The sequence below is a fragment of the Ursus maritimus genome, unplaced genomic scaffold, assembly GCF_017311325.1.
Source record: "Ursus maritimus isolate PB19 unplaced genomic scaffold, ASM1731132v1 scaffold_9, whole genome shotgun sequence".
In the NCBI taxonomy this organism is placed as follows: Eukaryota; Metazoa; Chordata; class Mammalia; order Carnivora; family Ursidae; genus Ursus; species Ursus maritimus.
This window is the reverse complement of record NW_024427107.1, coordinates 8520364-8541398: the sequence shown is the minus strand read 5'-3', so window position 1 is coordinate 8541398 and position 21035 is coordinate 8520364. Positions and strand designations below refer to the sequence as shown.

Here is a 21035-nt window from a genome sequence, read left to right as displayed (position 1 = left end):
TCTAGGATAAAGCACTATCTCTAATTTTAAAGGCACGCTCTAATATTTAATAGAAATGCTTCTAACTTTTCACTGCAAAATAAAAAGCAAGGAGTAAGTGCCATTAGCATAACATTCCTGGCAGTTCTAACCAATATAATAGGAAAAGAATAAGAATTAAAAGTCATACATATTAAAAAAAAAAGGCATACATATTGGCAAAGAGAAAAACTCTTACATGGATGTCACGACTGCCGATTTAGAAAATTAAAGTGAATCAGTTAATAGAACTATTAAAAAGAGTTCAGTGAGGTGACTGGATATAAGAAAGTAAAAGCATTGTTACATGCAAACAATACATCCAAAGGAAATGTAACAACAAAAAAGATCCCCATTCAAAATCAAACAGTAAGTGTGAAATACCAAGCAATAGACTTGGCAAAAATATGCAAGATTTATACAACTAAAATAATGAAGGCTTTACAGAAAGACACAGATCAGAAAGGGACATACAGTTTAAGTCTTTGTATAGAAAGATTCGATGTTGTGACATCATTCTTCCTAAACTGAAAATTTTAAATCCTAAAGGGGATTTTAAAAATAGAACCGACAAATTCAAGCTCATCTGAAAAAGTAAAAAAATGCTCAGGAAGAGCCAAGAAAAATCTGAAAGACTAATGATGGGGCTATTTGCAACTATTAACATGTACATTGAAAACTACAGTAATCAAAACATGGCACAGGAATGGACAAGTGATTGATGAACAAAAAGAATTTCAGACACGGAATCACACACACACACGATTGATTTCAAATTAATGGAGAAAGGTTAGTTCATTTATTAGAAAATGGTGAAAAAATTAGATGCCTAACAACACATGCATTTGAATAATAATTATATGTATGAAAAACTGCTCATACCTCACTGGTAATCAGGACATGCCAATTAAGATAACTTTATTGATCAGTTTGGCAACAATAGGAAGTGAAGACATGCCATGTTTTTGAAAGTCTGGGAAGTGGCCCCTTTCATGCATAGTTGGTAAGAATATATAGTTTTCTAGGGCAACTTGATAACTTGACCAAATATAAAAATAAGCATGACTTTTAACCTAAAAATTTCACTTCTAGGATCCTACCCTACTTAGAAATATGCACTGCAGTATCATCTGCAGTTGCAAAAACTGGGAACAATTTCAATGTTCATAGTAGGGTAATGGTTAAAGAAATTCTCACATCTGTACTATGTGACGGTTAAAAATGATAGTGCAAATGTGTATGTATGCATGTGGAAAGATCTGTAACGCATATTAAATGAAAAACAAAGTCAGGTGCCGAAATAATATAATCCCATCCCATCCCAGTGTGTGTGTGCAAGCGTTTATTAGATAGGGAAACGTCTTGAAGCACACACATCGAGTGGAATGGAAACGTGGGAGAGGAGGTGCTCCAGACAGAAGGTGAGGGTAGGGGTGTCACTTCTTGAGTTGTTCACTTTGTGTTGAAATTGACAATACTCATTTTTTACAAAAATGTCTTTTAAGAAGTTTAGCAATGTTAACAAAAGAAAAAAAGAGTTGGAGTAGAACAAGGGCTGCTAGTTTCCTCACTTGTCTTATCTGAAGCAGCTCCAGCAGCTTTACTTTTTACCCATTTTATGTATATTTGGCTTTTTGGTAAGATTTTATTTGAACACAGGAGCTGCACAACAAAGTTCTTTTGAGCACTGATAATCTCTGAACAAGTCTATAAATGTTATATCTGTGTGTGATTAGTGGAGAGAAATATTTTAATCTTGGTGAGGCCTCCTTTTCTACTCATTTAAGGTTATGTATGTTCAGAAAGATAATTTTAATACTAACAATACATAAATAAGAAAATGTATTGTGGGGGCGCCTGGGTGGCTCAGTTGTTAAATGTCTGCCTTCGGCCCAGGGCGTGGTCCCAGGGTCCTGGCACTGAGCCCCACATCAGGCCCCCTGCTCCGCTGGGAGCCTGCTTCTCCCTCTCCCACTCCCCCTGCTTGTGTTCCCTCTCTCACTGGCTGTCTCTATCAAATAAATAAATAGAATCTTAAAAAAAAAATGTATTGTGGAAAAAAGGTATGTATGAAAGGTTAAGGGACACAAACTAACAAACAACTGGTGATTTTGGAAATCTGCTTTTACTCCTCCACCTCCTACCTCAGTGGCTCAGTCATGTTCTAGTTCTAGAGGCCACGTTTATGACCAATGTTGCCATTAATTTAAAAATGATGACAAATTTATGACACATACACTAATGTTCCATAATGGCAAAGTATAAAAACAAAGTGCTGACAGATTTTGATGCTGCAAATCAATAAAAAATTAACCTTTCATGACTGGCTCTGTTGCTTCTACAGTGCAGGATAATCGCACACACATTGTAAAGTTTAAAGAGACAGCAGTTAGCACTGCTTCTCCATTCTCCAACAAAGTTGTTTTTATTTAATAGTTATTCTTTCCGGGACTTACTGAAAATCCCCTAATTTATTTCAATTCCCCAGCTCCATCCCAGCCCAAACCATGTTTTGTTTAATGTTTAACATGCTCACGATATTAAAAGATAAAGGCCCCAGATCCCTGCTGGCCAGAGTCCTATGTCCCTCTCTTTTTATCTACCTATAAAACTAACCAAACATACTTTTTTAGATGAATAATTAAGCACCACACATTCTTCCTTTCATTGCCATTTTAATAGAAAAAGAATATAAATCCCAATGTTACAAAATATATTGCGTATTGTTCTTGCAATGGAGATTAAAAAAAAACCACACTAACTTTATAAGAGGATGTTAAAAAGCAAATTCCAGATGAAGCAAAGACACAAAAACAGTAAAATTCTAGAAAAAAGCCTGAAAAATGTATTTGTATTCTGCCAATGCAAAAGCTCTTTCAAAAAACCATAAACCCAGAAGCAACAGAGAAAAAGACTGGTAAGTCTGACTACATGAAACTTAAAAACTTATGAATGGCAAGTAAAAGTCACAAAACAAGCAAAGGCCAATAACAAACTGGAAATACATTATTTGCTACACCTACTGAAGACAAAGGGCTCTTTAATTTATGAAGAATTCATACATATTAATAAGAAAAATAATCCAAAAGGAAAACTGATAAGATAGGGCAGTCAGTTTAAAAGGGGAAAACTATTGTAAGACCAAAATATATGAAAATTATGTTCAAATCTCACTCATAATTAAGAAGTACTTACAAACACTAAGATACCATTTTTCTGACATGAGATAACAAAATTAAAATGCCTGATGATGCCCACAATAGTTGATAGTTACAAAAAACTGAGAACAGCCCAAGTGTCCGTCACCAGGGGACTGGTTAAATTAATTAATTCCATCTTTTAGATGGAATACAAGATAGCCATGAAAAGGTATGAGGTAGATCTCTATATATGTAAGCACAGGAAAGGTCTTCAAGATTTATTCATAAAATGTACATAGTTTAAAACAAGATTAAGTAAAAAAAAGGAAGGAGTATTGAACAGTGAGTGCATCAACTAGAGAGAAAAAAGTATATTAAAATATACTGCAGTTCCTTTTCTGTCCTCTAAGGGAATTATAAAATACTGTTGGCTGTAGTTTTCTTTAGATAAATGAATAAAGGGTAGGGCCAGGGGGTGAGAGAATTTTACTTTTTATTTTGTACCCTTCTGTACTGTTTATGTTTCTACCCTTAAAGGTTTAACATTATTTATTTCAGCAGGGGTCAAATGGGCAGACTACGGCTCATTGTTTTCTTATATCTCTGTTAGAAAAAACACAGTAATTATTTTTTATACACACTTACAAAGATGTTATACCAAAACATATGCAATTATTAAAAAAAAAAAAACCAGACACACACACATACATAAATATACATTGTCTGACAGTTAAGCACAGGAGAAATCTACCTTTTCCATTTCAGATACTTACTATCCTAATGTATAATGTACAGAGTTAATATTATCCAAAGATGTCAAAGTACTTCATTAATATGCCTTAATCTACCATAAGTTTCCATTTCATATGGTGATATAAGATGGTGGGTACAAAATATTAGTGAATACAGAAATTCCAAGGGTCTCATGTGAATAATGTTCTGACCACACATGAACTTTCTGTCCTTGTACCACCTCACAGCTACGATTCAGAGGCTGATCTTCGAATCAGGTCCCCAAAATAAGCAGTGATTGTTTTCAATTTATTATTAAGAAAGTTTTGTTCTATTTCCACTTGCCCTCCAGGCCCGGCTAAGGACGCCACCTAAAAAAAGGAATGGAAGAAAGTCACACATAACATAAACATGATTTCAAAATAAATCTTTTATTTATATGCTTTATCAAATAATAAGACTCTGGCTTTTCATTTAAGTTTTTCAAATAATGAGGCATCTCAAATGTTCACTGTTACTTTCCAGGCAAGCATTAATGCAGTTGTTTGGTGGCGGAAACACTTGTTTCAAACACTTTCGATAATATGGGTAAGGCCATTGTGCTATGTTATTTGCGCAGGAGCTAACTTCTCCAATGCCAGAAGCTAAAGAACTCAGAGGAAGAGAAAATGAACGTATTTTCCCCAAACATCAGTTTTATTTATTAAGATAGAAATTTAAAGAATAACTTTCTTCCCTGAAAACTTTTGTCCTCTTCACCTTACCATCTCACTCATTGAACATTATTTACCGAGCATCTGCTACATGATGCTAGGAATACATCAAAGAGGCTAGACAGACATGATCCCACTCTCCTGTGAGAGTTCTAGTCTCTATTATATACTTTTTCCTTCTCTAACTGGTCTCTTATGCTGGTGTCCCAACCAGAACCACTTCCTCCATCTGTTGCTCTTGTGTATGTATTTTTAAGTCCCCCTACTTTTTGAGGTCTACTAGAATACAGTGACCAACGTTTATTATTTTTTTTAAAGATTTATTTATTTTAGAGAGAGCACGTGGAGGGGAGGGGCAGAGGGAGAGAGAGTCTTAAGCAGACTCTGCGCTGAGTGCAGAGCCTGATGCGGGGCATGGGGCTCCATCTCTCGACCCTGAGATCACAGCCTGAGCTGAAACCAAGAGTCGGACACTTAACCGATCATGCCACCCAGGCGCCCCAAACCAACCTTTTTATTAGGAAGCTAAAAGCATCACCCCCTTTCCATCTCCACACAGTTAACATCAAAAGGATGCTTCAAGCTTGCAATGCTTTCCCCTAAGTTCTTATACAGATAAAAGTTTTGTTTTCATCCAACAGCTTTTCATGTGACCTCTCAGGTCTATTAATTAGCAAATAATGTTACCTTCTAACCCCATGATTATATTACCAGAGATAAGCTTCATCTTGGTAGCAGTGAGAATGATTATGGGGAAGGGCATTGCATCAGGAAAGCCCTGGGAGTCTGATAACTGAAGACGCACAGTGATGGAAAAAGGGATACTTAAAATGCCAGAGGTAGGTTCAAACAAGAGGAGATGTGTAGTTTTTTTTCTTTCTTGCTTTCTTTCTTTTCTTTCTTTCTTTCTTTTTGAGAGAGAGCAAAAGAGGGTGAGCAGGAGTTGGGGTGAGGGGGAGAGGGAAAAAAAGAATCTTAAAAGGGCTCCACAGGGCTCGATCGCACGAACCTGAGATCATGACTTGAGCTGAAATCAAGAGTAGGATGCTTTACCAACTGAGCCACCCAGGTGCCCCAAGACATGTAGTTTCTGTAACTCATTCTGTGATCATAATTGGCAAAACTGTGTATTTTGCAAAGAGAGGTGCTGTTGATTTATTTTGGTTTGAAGGTTCAGAGATCTAATCTCAGTGGTATTATACATGCTACACCAGCATCTGGCTGAGGGGAAGATTTATTGTGCATCACCAATGAGTATGTATTTTAAAGCATTTCAACTTCCTCTTAGAAAAAAAGTCACAGATACAGAAATAGGGAAGAAACCACAGGTCATTCTAAAAGAAACCGTCAGTAGCACTGTCAATATCAACCCCCATCTGCAAAAGGGACACAAAGAGATGGCTGTGTTTTTATCAACAGGAATAGTTGACAACTGGAGTCAAACACAGTACTTGTCATAATGATAAAAAGCACATGTGTATCCACTATTCACTAATAAGGAATATATTAAAGTAAAACTTTTGAAATTAAAAGTATCCAGCTAGTCTCAGAGTGGCAATTATAGGAATAATTGTTTTATTTTCTATTTTGGGATCTTTATGCCAGTCTGATTTTTTTTTTCTTTTCTTTTATAGTGGGCTCCACATCTAAAGTGGGGCTTGAACTCACAACCCCGAGACCAAGAGTCACACGCTCCACCGCCTGAGCCAGCCAGGTGCCTCTGCCAGTCTGACTTTTCATAAGGAAGGGCAAAATAAAAAATTTTGTCTTTAACCAATGAAAGGCATTCTGACTGGTACATCTAAAATATAATTTCATAGTAATTTTTCTAGGAGTTAGATATAACTCGGATGCAGTATTTCTCCTGTTCCTTTAATTAGTGATTTACTTAGAGGAAGTAACATTGGCAGCAAAAGCTCTAGTTTTCCCTGGGGGAATAGTGTTGGTTGGGGAGGAGAGAGAAGGAGAGGGGAGGAGAGAAGAGGGCAGGTTAAGAGAACCAGAGCAGAGCTGAAACCATAGCAAAAATCTGCTAGGGTAGGTCTAGCAGAAAACCAAAAGCAAAGTCAGAGGCATATCTTAATACCTGTTCAACCATCAATTTAGAAAGATCTGAAAAATAGGAATACTACCTATCTCCCTAAATGGTATATTTTGTGAGCCATAAATAGAATTACATTAAAACAAATATCTGAGAAGGTGGGGTACTTTCTTTTCCCTTTTCCCCCACTTTTTAAAGGGTTGCCTGGACTTGGGTGCTTTGGATAGAGAAAGGAGTGGAGATGTCCTCAACGTGTGGGGGTTTTCCCATGTTTGTTGCAAAACAGTTAATGAATTATTTATTATTTTATTCAACAACTATGTACTGAGCACTTAGAGGTTTTTGTCCCAGGCAGCTGATGATCTCTGCCTTCATGAAGGCTGGAGAGTCAAATGACAAACTAATAAAACAAGTGTGCACCGTTCCTGATATTGGAGGAAAAGGTGAATCTATGTCAAAATACAATGAGAAAACTTGTTTCTATTCAGTGTTTAGAGAGAAAATTTAAAAAACCCACCTTAATATGTTACTCTCACATTCTAATTAAAAACATTTTCTAACTTTAGCCTTTTTATACTTTAAAAGGTTAGCATTCTGAGGTTGAAAAGACTATAAAGATTATGTAGTTATTAATGCTTTGCTTCAAACTTAACGCCATTAACTTCCAGCTGTCTTTATTTTTCACTAGCAGGCTTAACTGGCAAAATACTATTTGATTCCTTACCCTTTCTTAAAGTTTAATAAATTGAGAGAGACAATGAGGAAAGGAGGGGGTGAGACTGAGGGGAGGGAGAGAAAAACATAGGTAAGAAAATAGATAAAGGTTAACAACGGCTCTGGATTACACTCTTATGTTTTTGGCATACTACCCAAGTATACTAACTAGATTCACCAAAGAAATCTCAATTATTTTGGATTGGAACTAGAACTAAGGCTGAAACTCTCATCAACTAGATTTTGTAGTAGTTGTTCCTTGGGGACTAGGAATGGAGAAACGGATAAACATCATGGTAAAGGTGAAAAGTTTAGTGAAAATGAAAGGCTTCTAAGATTTAAAAGCCAACTAAACATTTAAAAGTGCATTTCTTTCTTTCTTTTTAAAAGTAAACTCTACACCCAACATGGGGCTTGAACTCACGACTGACCCTGAGATCAAGAGTTGCACGCTCTACTGACTGAGCCAGCCAGGCACCCCTGCATTTTTTTTTTTCCTTGCAAACTGATTTGAAGTAAAAATGTATGGCAGCTGAACAAATGAGAGAGACTAACTACCAAACTGGATCCTAATGGAAAAAACATAATCAATATCAAGGACAGGAACACTTTATTGCAAGAAAGATACAGAAATATTAGAGCACTGAAAACAGTCCTATTACTACACTGGAGAAGGGTTTGTATCCGCAATATGCAAAAACTTGCTTAGACACAAATTACATCAGGTGAAAATGAAGAGCATTTTTTACGGGGGTCTATGGATTTCTGTCAATTAGTGACCGGAACAGCAAGCACCTGAACGATTATTGGTTGTGATTAGAAACCTAGTGTCCAACAGGTAAGTACCTATCTATGGTTCCTTTTGCCTTCATGTTCTTTTTCTGACATCCCATTAATAATTATACACAAGTGAAAGTAAGCTGGGTAAAATATTTCTGATGGACAGTTGTCCAGGAGATAAAAGGAAATATTTTTTATCAGTAGAAAACCAGGCAATGCTCAAAACCTGTAGATATTTATTAAGATTAGTTCTATTTAGTAGCACATGGTAAACAGAAATGAGATTTTTATGCTTAAGTGAATGAATCTTAATTTTCTGCTAATAGTTTTTCAGATAACTTGAATGCTACCTCAGGTTCTCACATATCATTTCCTGTTTCTTTCCTTTTTCAATATTTACTTGTTGATTAAAACAAGTATGATTTTTAAAAGCCACCATTGTTAACAGAAGGGCAGTGGGGATACGTCAAAAAAATTCTCCTGGGCATTAAAAGTTTACCTGCTTTAGTCTCTTAGGAGAAGGCTACCAAAAATCAGTTCACTAAGCTTTACTTCTTACCTGTTCTCAGAGCTGGAACCTGGAAACACGAAGACTTCTCAAATTTAACTAGTTACATAAAGCACAACAGACCGGAGAATCAGGAAGTCCCCAGCTATTAGCACAGGACTTGTTCGTAGCACTACGTGTGGTATCCTCTATTTATCTACATCATTTACTGAAAAATTTACCCAAAGGGATGAAGGAAATATAAGCTTATGTTCAGAAGCATTTGTGCCTTTCCAATTCCACTTACGAGACCAGGTGCACGGCCCCTGTGGAGAATGAGAATATATGGAGTACAAGAACGAAAAACACTGCTCTATGGTCCAACAGCAAACTTCACAAGGGAAAAGCCAGCTAATAAACATGAGAAGCTGGTCAACTATGTACTTAACTGCAACACGTGTACTAAGCAGTGGGGTTCGCTAGGAACAGAGGTGGTCTAGGAACCTGGTAGCAGTTACTAGACGAGATAAGAGAATACCTGTAGCAGACAAAGCTCAGCAGCAAGTGCCTTCTAGTTTGTGGTGAATTTTTAGCCTTCTTTTGCTTTTCTCACCGATCAGGAATGGAACAGAACTGATTCAGCAGAAATTCTTCATAATTCCTTTTGCTTCTCTTGTCACCTCAACTTCTATTCATTGCTCCCAATTTCAGGGTGGGCTAACTCAGTGATAAGAGATGGGATCTGTTCCTTTTGGTAATGAATCCCTTGTCAGTGGGAGACAGTAAGGCACTGCCATTGTGAAACAGAATGACCAGGCAAATCACTGAACTCCCCTAGTTCACTTTTCTATAACCTTTAGGCGGATAACCTGACCTGTCTACTTTAGCTGCTGTGATAATCCAATGAAATGTGCAGGGGAAGCCCCAAACTCTAAGTATGACATCCAGACAAGAAACATTTATTAAGCACTTATAATTAACAATTGTGTTGTATACAAATGCAGGGTACTGGTCCTTTGTAGTATGTACTTTTGAGTGTTCGGAGTCTTAGAGGCTGGTTATTTTCAGGTTCAACGGTTTGAGTTTACTATTCCTACACATACCAGAAATCCAATCCAGTTCTTGGTCCTCCTTCTATTCTCTCATGCTTCTGGTATCTACACCTGGACTAAGGGTCCTCTACTTGTTGAGATGACTTCATCGTACTTACTACGTGGACACAGTTTTGGCTATCTGACAGTGCTGCCCTTAGACCAGATTTCTACTATGGAAATTTCATTTAGAAGAATTTGACACAAATTTCTTATCACTCTTAATATTCAGAAACCAGTAAGGCCCTAATTTTTCATTTATTAAATGAATAGATACTATAATAGCTTATAACTAATATTTGCAAACAAATTAGTGGTAAATTTTTATTGTACTCAGCTAAAAACAAATATTAAAAAATGTTAATGAACTGAATTTAATTATATTTAAAATATTTTCCCAAATAACATTACTTAATAGTTTCCATATTTATAAATAACTTTAATTATTCAACTGCATAGCTGTATTCTTCTATGTGGTTTTAGAAATGTTACCTATAAATAAGTACTCCTTTCCTTCCTTTCTCCTTTCCTGCCTGCCTACCTACCTAATGAAATAAGCTATTAGAAGTGTGATGACTGCTCTAATTAGGAATCTGCCCCTTCCTAGACACGACATACTGGTTCCAGTGGGAGCTTCAAGAACTCTGCCCACTAGAAAGAGCCCTCTTGATTAAATCTCATAATTTCTATACTTAAGGATACAACTTAAACAATTGCAGGTTAAGTTTTACCTATGGTATTAGGTCAATTTGCAAGTATTTTCCTGTTTTATCAGGAAATAAAATAGGTGGGGTCTGGCTTACTTGTTATCATGATGTCTGTGTGGGGGAAGTAATGGAAGGGTGGAGCATGGCTACTAAACAAGTGCCAGGAGTTACATGATAAAGGGCCACCTCCCAGTTCACTTATGAACACAATTCTTAGGGATGCTGCTCAATGTTGCTTTGCCTTCTATACTGGTTTAAACAAATTATAAAGGAAAGAGCTTTAAATTAATTTGACCTGAAATGCATAAATGCTATCACTTTTCTGAGGCCAGACATTTTGAGAGAGAAGGATAAGGAGGTGCTGTATCACCCCAAACAGCAGCCACTCCTCCCCTTATTCCAGTGTCTGCCTAGGAGACAGGGCTCCTCCTGGTTTGAGCTTCTGCTCACAGGGACTTCATACAAACATTCTACTCTGCTCAGAGACCTCTATCCATATTGTGTATGTTTACTTTTTAAAACAGAAGTTTTCCATATTTGGAATGCCTGGTGGATCCAAAGCTAGTATTGGCTGCAACTGGATGATTGTCAAAGGAAAGAAATGAAAGAAAACACAGCAAGAAAGAGGCATCCAGTAGATAAATACATATATTCTGGGCCTTTGAACTGAAGCTAATCAGTTCCGAAGTTTCACTTGTGATTTCCCTCCAAAGAGCCTAGCACAAAAAGACTTTCTACATTAGTTAGTTCTTGAGTTGGACAGTGAGAGTTTGGGTAACAAGGGAATTTGTGTCCTGGAGTAACCCCCACACGGAAAAAGGGAATAAAAGACTGAGATAATAGGGGACCTAGAAAAATATTTTGCTAGATACAGAAAACAACTGGCCTCATCTCCCATGTGGAGAGACTACAGGACAAGCTGTATCTGTATTGGGCCCATACTCAGTTTAGTTACCCTAAATATAAATATAGTCCAGGGTATAAGTCTCCCTGGATGGGAAATTAACTGTTCTTTATAGACATTTCTATGGGAAAAATGAAGTCTGAGTTTCCAAGAGCCAACTCATAAACTTGGGGAATCCAGCCCATTTGTAAGTTCAGGTCGCTGTGACATTCTAAATGTTCCTTAATAGAGAAGCTGACTTCTCTGTAATGCTGCGTTCTCTCATTCTTGCAGTACTGCAAGTTTTCTCATTTAAAAAATCCTACATATGGATAGATTTTCCTCATTTTAAAAAGAAAAGTTGACTTCCTTCTGTAATTTGATCCAAACTTAATACCAAACAATATAATATACCTGAAATCTCATTTCCTTTTGACTTCTATTATTCTTCAGTGTCATTACTCCCTCTACAGGTAGAAAATGTGAATGAACTACCAACTATGATTTAGCAGGTTTCTGAAGTAAACCAAAAATCCAAGTTAAGGAAAAAAGTTAACTTTCTCCTTGGAAAAGTGTTAATTTAACTAGAAAAAATGTACTCATTGTAACTTTTGCAATAAGTAGTAAATTTCCTATTGTCATTCAAGTATCCAAGTAAGCTCATCTAATATTTAATTTTAGGATATATAACCTCTTATGAGACTAGTTATAGAGCATAATATTTACATGGGCAAATAAGAATTATGGAATCAACAGGCTCAACCCTATCTGGGAGTCTAGGATGCAGATCAGAGTCACATGAGTAGCAGGTATGATTTAATAACAAATCTGATATAAAAAATGCAGGGAGCAAGGGGACGGTGCTTTTTCTTGTAACTGGTACAGCATATAGCATACAGTGTTTTGGAGGTCTAATGTTTAAATAGAGCGGCTCATAAATAGATGACAGGTGACAAGATCTAATTTCCTCTCCTTCTAACCCACACAGTAACAGCTCAGGGTTGTTCATTTTATTTATCCTTCTCTTAACCCAGAGAATCTCAACTCTGGCCGCACATTACAATCATTTGGGGACTTCTAAAAAATTTATGCGTGGGCCTCACCCAGAAAATAAATCAGAGAGAATCTTTCCGAGCGGACCAGGGTACTGGTAGTTTTAAAAAGCTAGTCAGCTAAAATGATAAAACTCTCAGAAGAAAACACAGGCAAGAATTTCATGACATTGGATCTGGCAACAATTTCTTGAATATTACACCAAAAGCACAGGCAATACACAGGAAAAACAGCTAAGTTGAACTTCATCAAAATTAAAACTTTGTGCAGCAAAGAACACTGTCAAGATAGTAAAAACGCAACCCGCTGAATGGGAAAAATATGGGCAAAGCATATACTGATAAGGGACTAATATCCAGAATAAACGTATGTGAATAGACGGTCAACATCACTAATCATCAGGGAAATGCAAATCAAAACTACAATGAGATACCATTTCATACCCGTTAGGATGGCTATTACGAAACAAAACAAACAGAAAAAACAAATGTTAGCAAGAATGAGGAGAAACTGCAACTCTTAAAGAACTGCTGGTAGGAACGTAAACTGGTTCAGCTGCCATGAAAACTGTATGGTGGATCCTCAAGAAACTAAACAGAATTACTCTATGGTTAAGCAGTTTCGATTCTGGCTATATACCCAAAACAACTGAAAGCAGGAATAGATACTGTATGTCCAAAGAAGCATTATTCACATCAGCCAGGTGAAAATAACCCAAAATGTCCACAGATGAATGGATTAACAAAATGTAGCATATACATACAATGGAATATTATTCTGCTTTAAAAAGAAAGGAAATTCTGACACATGTTGAAACATGGATGAACTTTTAGGACATTTCGCTCAGTGGAAAGAGCTAGATACAAAAGGACATATACTGTATGATTCTACTTATTTGAGGTTCCTGGAATGTCACATTCATGGAGACAGTAGAATGGCAGTTGCCAGGTAATGGGGAGTCAGTGTTTATAGAGTTTCAATTTGGGAAGATGAAGAAGTTCTGAGATGGATGGTAGGGATGGTTGCACAACAATGTGAATGTATGTAATGCCGTTAAACTGTATGTTTACAAATAGTTTATGGTAAGTTTTGTTATGTGTATCTTACCACAATTTGAAAAAAAACCACTCAGGCAATTTCAATTAGGAGCCAGAGCTGAGGGCCAGGGTTCCAAAGACCAAGGAAATAAGCCAAGATTGGGAGAGTGTGACAAACTGACACAACAGTATGTCCTTTCAAGCGAGTGTACGTCTCTGATAAAGGAGAAAAACATATGATCTGGGAAGTGTGTTTATAAATTAAATTCTATCATTTCACAAACATAAAACCTTCTATTCTATCTTCTAGAGAAAAGATGTTATCTTTCTGTACTGGCCCTCCTCCAAGTGTTAGTAACATCTACATTCTTCTCACAAAAACTTTGTAACAGGATCTTCTGAATCACATACACAAGACTTTATTGAGAGTTTATGGGCTAGAGGTACTGTGATAAGTGCTTTACCCACATACTTATTTATGCCTCAGAACCATTGCCACACAGACTAAACTAGGTCTGTGTGACTCTTAATCTCTCTCTCTCTCTCTCGTTTTGAGCCCATTAACTGAACATTATCCACACATGCTCACTTCCATGTCACTGGTGCTCTTGCCACCTTCTCAACTCCTACAATCAAAGCTTCTTTAAAGTCCAGTTTACATCCTAGATCATCAGAGCCTTGAAGTCATCCAATGAGAGAGATGGGGCATTTAATCTCCACCTTCTTAATAAGAAGGTTGCACTGCTATTTATGTCCCGATGACCAAAGCCCTAGGAAGATGCTAAACTAGCATGAATGTTGGCTACTGCAAGACAGCCCTAGAGACACAAGAGAGGGAAACCACCAAACAAAAGAAACCTCTGGAGACTCAGGATGGTCTGAATATGTGTGTGTAGGATGGAGGGGAGTGCTTCTGGCCCGGGGCAAGAAGGAAGTGCTTGTGCTTGTGAGAAGCTAAGACAGGAAGAAAGAAAACGAGAACTTAGAAATTCTGCTCTCTGGGCACCTGGGTGGCTCAGCTGGTTAAGCGGCCAACTCTTGATTTCAGCTCAGGTCATGATCTCAGGATTGTGAGATCGAGCCCCGCATTGGGCTCTGCACTCAGCGAGGAGTCTACTTGCAATTCTCGCTCCCTCTCCCCACACTTGTGTTCTCTCTCTCTAAAATAAATTAAAAAATTAAAAGATATTCTGCTCTTGCTGCTCCCTCCCAATCACCCTGTATTTGGTATATGATGCCTCACTTACAGGAACTGGGAACTCTGGTCTATGTTCAGGAGTAAAGTTAGGGCAGTCTGCAAAGAAATCTTGCTGTGAAGAGCTGAGAGGAACAGGTGGGAATTAATCCCTGAAAGTCACTGTCTCACTCTTCCCTCTCCATGCCAGTGAGCTGATGAATGACACTAGAAGATTAAAGAGTATAGCCTTTAAATCTGGTTTTGTCCAGCTCCTACCCAAAGCTGAGGAGCTGTATGAGATGGTGTTTGGTGATAATTAATTGCAGTCTTCTGGTGCCTGGGTTGGCAACCCCATAGCTTACCCACTTTCATCCCTTGAGGTTATCAGTGGGGCTAATACAGACTTCAGCAGTGGTTCTCAACCCAGGCTACATATTAGAATGATCTGGCAGCTTTAAAAAACAGGTTAGGTCAATTTCTGAGGTGAGGCTTAGATAGTTACAGTTTTTACAAGGGTCCCCAGGGACACTAAAGCACAGCCTGTATCCTTCTGCATTACTTGAGAACAGCCAATACACAGTAAGATGAGACATTTGAGGACCACAAGTACTTCACGGAAGAAAAACAAAATGGATTCTAAATTATAGGAAATACAGAAAGGATAGACCAGATTAGGAATTTAAACTTCTTAAAGTAACACTAAGAAGGTATTATTATTAGAGTGTAAAAGAAGAAAACAAAAAACAGTGCAGAAATACTAAGTATAAAGAATATTAATAGTTGAACTAAAAAATACAATAGATGAGATAGATAATAGAACACATATACCTGAGGAATGAGCTAGTTGGAAGACCAAATCTCCCAGAAGAAAAACGAAGAGAAAAAGCACCACGAAATATAGTTATGAAAGATTAATGTCCACATAATTGATGCCCCAGAAAAAGGAACAAAGGTGGTGAGAAATTTAGTTGAATACCTAATGGGAGATAATTTCTTCAGAACAAGATGAAAAAGGTCAGAATGACAGGGTCAGCTATCAGTATCAAACAGGAGAGAATGGAAAACCTCAGAGCTAGTAACGCTACAGTAAAATTCAAAATATAAAAAGACAAAAGATTTTCAACAGAATACTTATCACACATTAGATATGTAGTGTTTATAGAAAGCAAATCAACAAAAACATGAAGAAAAGACATCATTGAATCTTTAGGAGGCAGTTATGCCAAATCCAATTCTACAAGAGAAAAAAATAACATTATTAAATAAGCGTTTATGGGAAGAATGGAATAAGGACATTAAACCATTAGTCAAGTGTCCTACATTTCAAGACTATAATTAAAGTTGCTTCTGGCCAAATTAAGGTTTCATCTGTCTGTATGTTTCTATTTAGGCTTCTTTTGAGGAATACCTAAAACCTCTACTCTCAAGGTAGGTCTCAATAAAGACAGATCTTGGCTAGTTTAGGTATGCGCATTTGAAACACAACACATGCAGTCATCCTTTCAGAACATATAACTAAAAGACCAAAGGGTTCTATTTATGTGTATGTCCTCCAGGAGATGTGGAGATGAAGTGGATGAAACAGGCATGGATTTAATTGCCAAACACCTCCAGTTTTCCAATAATAGTCAAAATCCATAGACTTCTTATAAATACATTCTCAAAGGAAGGCCTTGTACCTTTTTTTCTGCCCATTTTTTGTAAGTTATGCCAGAGGCTCATAGGAGTTCTTTAGTAGTGGCTTACCTGGTCAATATCAGCATTTCTTGGAAGAAAATAAACAATATTATTAGTGATCTTCTGGGAAAGCCTGAAGATTTCAAAGGTGGACAACAGTTGAGGAATGGTAATAAAAAGAGCAGCTAATTTCTGATCAGAGATATGTTCTTATGTCATAACCCAAATGTATTTTGATACATAACTTTGAGACACACATTTAGATCCTCTAATGGAACCTAAAAGAGAATTAAGTAGCAGATTCTGTAATTCAGATGGGTCAGAGATTAGAAGTTGAGCCTATTCATTTGATTATCCTTGTGGAAAGCAGCCAAGAGTCAGAAATACACTTTCTCTTTCTGCCATTTCCTAATTATTACGAAAACAGAACAGGAAAGCATAATACCACCTCTTTACAGTAAAGAATAAAGACAAATAAATCTGGTCGTTGTGGTTTACATTCTAAATTTTAATTAGCAATTTAGAAACATGCTTCCTGTTAGAGTCAAACAGTTGATTCCTCTGGGGAGGAGAGATAAAGAAAGGGACAAATAATAAATGCTATTCTTTATGAAAGAAGGGTTTGCTTCAGTTATCTTGGAAGAGGGACAGGAAACATTTGAAGATGCAAAGAGAATTAGCACAAGTCAGAGTAAGTCGAAGAAAAGTCTCTGGCCACCCAGAGTCTACGGACAGATATTTGAGGAAACTCCCTATTTCTAAGACAATAATTTCAAGTAATTAATATTTCCTAGTTCTTGTATTATAATGATAAAATTGGATAGTACCCGAAGAAAATATGACTTCACATCTGCCATTCCTCTTGGAAATCAACCACCACTTAATTTTTACATACTGGCTTTTTATGCAAAATAAACTGGAATCTATCAAGTGCTATTAGTATTTCCCCACTTCACTAATCTCTCTTTCCGAAACACACACACACACAACACACACTCACTCACACACACACCATTCTCTCCACAACCACTGTTTGAGTAAACCCTCAGCCTTTCAAAGGATATCCATCAGGAGACATCATGGTCCTGATGTCAAAGGTCTCCGCAGTAGCGTAGTCTGGTCCTCCCCAAGGTGGGCTAAGAAATACAACATCAGCCTTTAAATGTGAAGCCAGGAGGAGAAAATCTCCACAGATGAACTCTATCTTGTCTGCTATTCCATAAACTTCTGCATTATTGCGAGCAAGATCAATCTTCACAGGATCAATATCAATGGCAATCACTAGAAGTGGGAAAAGAAGAGTCAATGACACCGACCTATAGAAGAGTTCATCTTCTGAGCAGTCTGATTTTTTTCTCTGTGTAAGAACTTTTTTTAAAGACTTGAGGGAGTTTGGTACATATACCAGAGATAAAGAACTTAATTAAATTAAAGATTTTAATTTAAATTAGAAAGATTCACTTGCGTAATACCAAGAAAATGTGACTGAAGGACCTGGCTTTCAAAGTTGTGTCATTCAGCCAGCTTTGCCAGAGCAAGTAGTGACAGTTGCCACACAGTATCTACTGAGAGGTAAACATGCGCTCAGCACTGTGCTCTGAATGGCCTGAGCAGCAAACACTTGGAAGGGTCACTGCATAACAGGCCTATAAGACTAGGATTTCAGAAACGACCAATTTCCTAAAATGAGACACAGCTTCCAAAGACAAATCTGACAACTTCTACAGAAAAGCAAATTTAAACATATTTTGACAAACCCATATAGCCAGCTTACAAAGAAGAAGTGTAAAAACATCTGCTGATAATGTTTAATGAGACATCTTAGGAAGAGGGAACCGACAATGTTATGTTTTCATCGAATGGGCTTTCATTTAATTTATTCCAATTTCATAATTAGCAATACAAACATAAGTTAATTTTAGCTTACTCCTATCTGGCAGTCAATAACTCAAGTGCACCTGTATGTGCACCAGTATGCTGGTGTCAATATTTTATATTTGGAAGGGCTAAGTGGAACCCTGATGCATACACCATGGTTGTCATGGAAACATAGCTGGTTTTCTAGAAAATGCCAGTTTCAAAATTTGTTAACACTTTTGAGAAATAATACACTAAATAAATCACTCGAACAATGAATACAAGCTACAATTACGTGTTGAAATCATGTTTACAATGCTATTTTTTTCTGTTCTAAATAAACTAACATTCATAAGAGAAAAGATGAAAATGCCCTTTTCAGCTGTTCAATCTGCTCCATTAGTAGTACAGAGACAGATGGAAAGATATGCTGACAACACCAAAAACTCAATGGTAAAAATGATTTTTAACATCAAATATATTCAGTCAATCCTCATGTTTTTATCTTCATTTCTCCTAGAGGCTGCTTTGTTTTTAGGCCTAACAGATTATAAGCACTCAGTCTATCATGTAAATGAAATGCTGGCAAATGTTGGATGACATTATATAGAACTGCACTGTCCAATAATGGTAGCTACTAGCCATACGTGTTATTAACTTTAAACTGATTAAAATGAAATAAAGAATTTAGATCCTCAGTCACACTGCCAAATTTTTTAAAGATTTATTTATTTATTTGCAAGAGAGAGTATGTGTGTGCACATGTGAGCTGGGGGAGGGGCAGAGGGGGAGGGAGAGAAAATTCTCAAGCAGATTCTCCACTGAGCGTGGAGCCTGACACAGGGCTCCATCCCAGGACCCTGAGATCACAGCCTGAGCTAAAATTAAGAGTTGGCTGTTTAACCCACTGAGCTACCCAGACACCACCACACTGCCACATTTCAAATGCCCAACAGCCACATATGGCTAGTGGCTATCATACTGGACAGTGCAGATACACAACATTTCCATTATCACAGAAAATTCTACTGGATAGCAGTAATACTGAAGTACATAGAAAGGGAAAAAATCTTTAACATCAAAATGCAAAACTTTGTGGATTCTCTAACCATTCAGTTGAGTATATGCCTAGACAACAACTGGGTCTGGGAGAACATGGCAGAAGTAGCCTTCCTTTAGCTTGGGACCCATATTAGACATTTTTCTTTACCAAATGTGTACTAAGCTACAAAAAGCCTTGGCAAGAGACCTACATTCAAAGAAATATAAATCTACAATATGGATGGTTTCCATATTTTGAAAAATTTCCAGATCTATTTGCTGCTTTATCAGAGGGCAGATATTTTAATTGTCATGTTATGATACAATGTCAAAATGAAGACAAATTTGAAAATTTTTGAGGAAAGATCATTTCCATGCAATAAACACTGATACGAGCTCACAGGACTGGCTTATTTGGCAAGCACAAAGGAGAACTTTAAGAGTAAATAATTTAAGGGAACAAGAAAATAACTCCTATTCCAGTAAATGTGAAGACAACTTTCATTCTGGCTACTAGAAGACCATATGAGGTGAGACCTGTCATGCCCTGGAGCATGATTTAATAAAGGTCACAGTTCATCAGCATGGGTCAGGGTCTTCAATGTTAAGTTGTCCTTCACCATTTTCTAGCTTCCATATTATGCTTCCAGAATCATACTTTCCTAATTAACATTAAAAACTTTATATAAATTAATGAGACTTAACTACAATTCACTGAAATGGAAGCTACATGTATAATATAAAGATATTGGGGGAAAAAAGCATCTTCACAGTATGACTTAACAACTGATATCTTTAAAATGTCACATTACACTACACTTTCAAAAGAATTTAGAAAGAACAGGGATATCAGAAAAAACTGAGTAAAAATCCTGGCTTCATGACTCAGCTATGCCCATTTGGGCAGACAGGTCCAATTCTATAAAGTTTTCTTTTCTCTGAGAAATAGCACACATACAACCTACTTGACATAGCTCCTGGAACATTTATAGTGACAGAGGGTTTCTTTTTCATGATTCCAAAGTCAAACCACCAGGAGAATGATCTAATACTTAGATGATTTTTAGAGTTTTACAATGCACAAGCTGAAAGGTATTACAGAAGTTATCTCAATTTAAGGTCTCCTTTAAATTGAGGTTAAACGATGTCCAAAGTCATAAAGGTGGCAAAGCTGGAACTCCCTGTCCACGCTTCTTCTAAAGAATGGTTCCCCATTTTAATATTTTTAGTTTTATATACTATTATAATCTTGGCTTCACCAAGCTGTGTCTGTGTAATCCTGGACAAGTTATCTCATCTCTTTATTTCCCAGTTTATCTGCGAAACGCAGACAGTAAAAGATAACACCTCACAAGAGTGCTGACTAATAAATTAATACATATTAAGCACTTAGACCAGTATGTGATACAAAGTGTATGCTTACTATAGGCTAGTTATTATTTTAAATATTTAGCATTAAATTACTAATTATATATTTAATCTCAGCCAAGATAGGCTAAAGCAAAATGAAACATTTGCTGAATAAACTAAAAAGAATTACTTTTCTTCCTTTGATGGCTAATTACCTCTCTTTCCTGTTAAGGCAAACTGAATAGTATTTCCTCCAACTCCACAAAATGCATCTACTACAATGCCACACTTGAAGGACTGGCTGACCCGGCCAGCAATGTGTTCAGCAATCTTCTCAGGAGTAACTGAAAACCAGCCCTCTGTGAAGGGAAGAGCATGTCTGTTAAGATGTTCAGTTTCAAGAAGTCAACCCACGCATAAACACAGCTAAACATTACTATATATTATACATACTTAAGCAAAACTTAGTTTCTCTTTTCCAAAAATTATAAATTACTTAGTTTTAAAAAAAGTTCCACAAAGCTTGTTTAAAAATGC

At 36.9% G+C, this 21035-nt stretch overlaps 1 protein-coding gene across 1 annotated transcript in view; it reads right to left on the bottom strand.

Moving 5' to 3' along the window:
- Positions 1–3421: 3421 nt before the first annotated feature.
- The window catches only part of TGS1 (trimethylguanosine synthase 1), a 39379-nt gene continuing 21765 nt past the window's right edge, over positions 3422–21035 (bottom strand). The window contains exons 10-13 of the mRNA XM_008706700.2: positions 20714–20857; positions 17315–17531; positions 16320–16398; positions 3422–4261 (exon numbers count right to left, since the gene is read on the bottom strand). Coding sequence (XP_008704922.2) covers positions 4139–4261; positions 16320–16398; positions 17315–17531; positions 20714–20857 — 563 coding nt within the window. The 3' untranslated portion in view covers positions 3422–4138. The remainder of the gene's footprint in view (positions 4262–16319; positions 16399–17314; positions 17532–20713; positions 20858–21035) is intronic.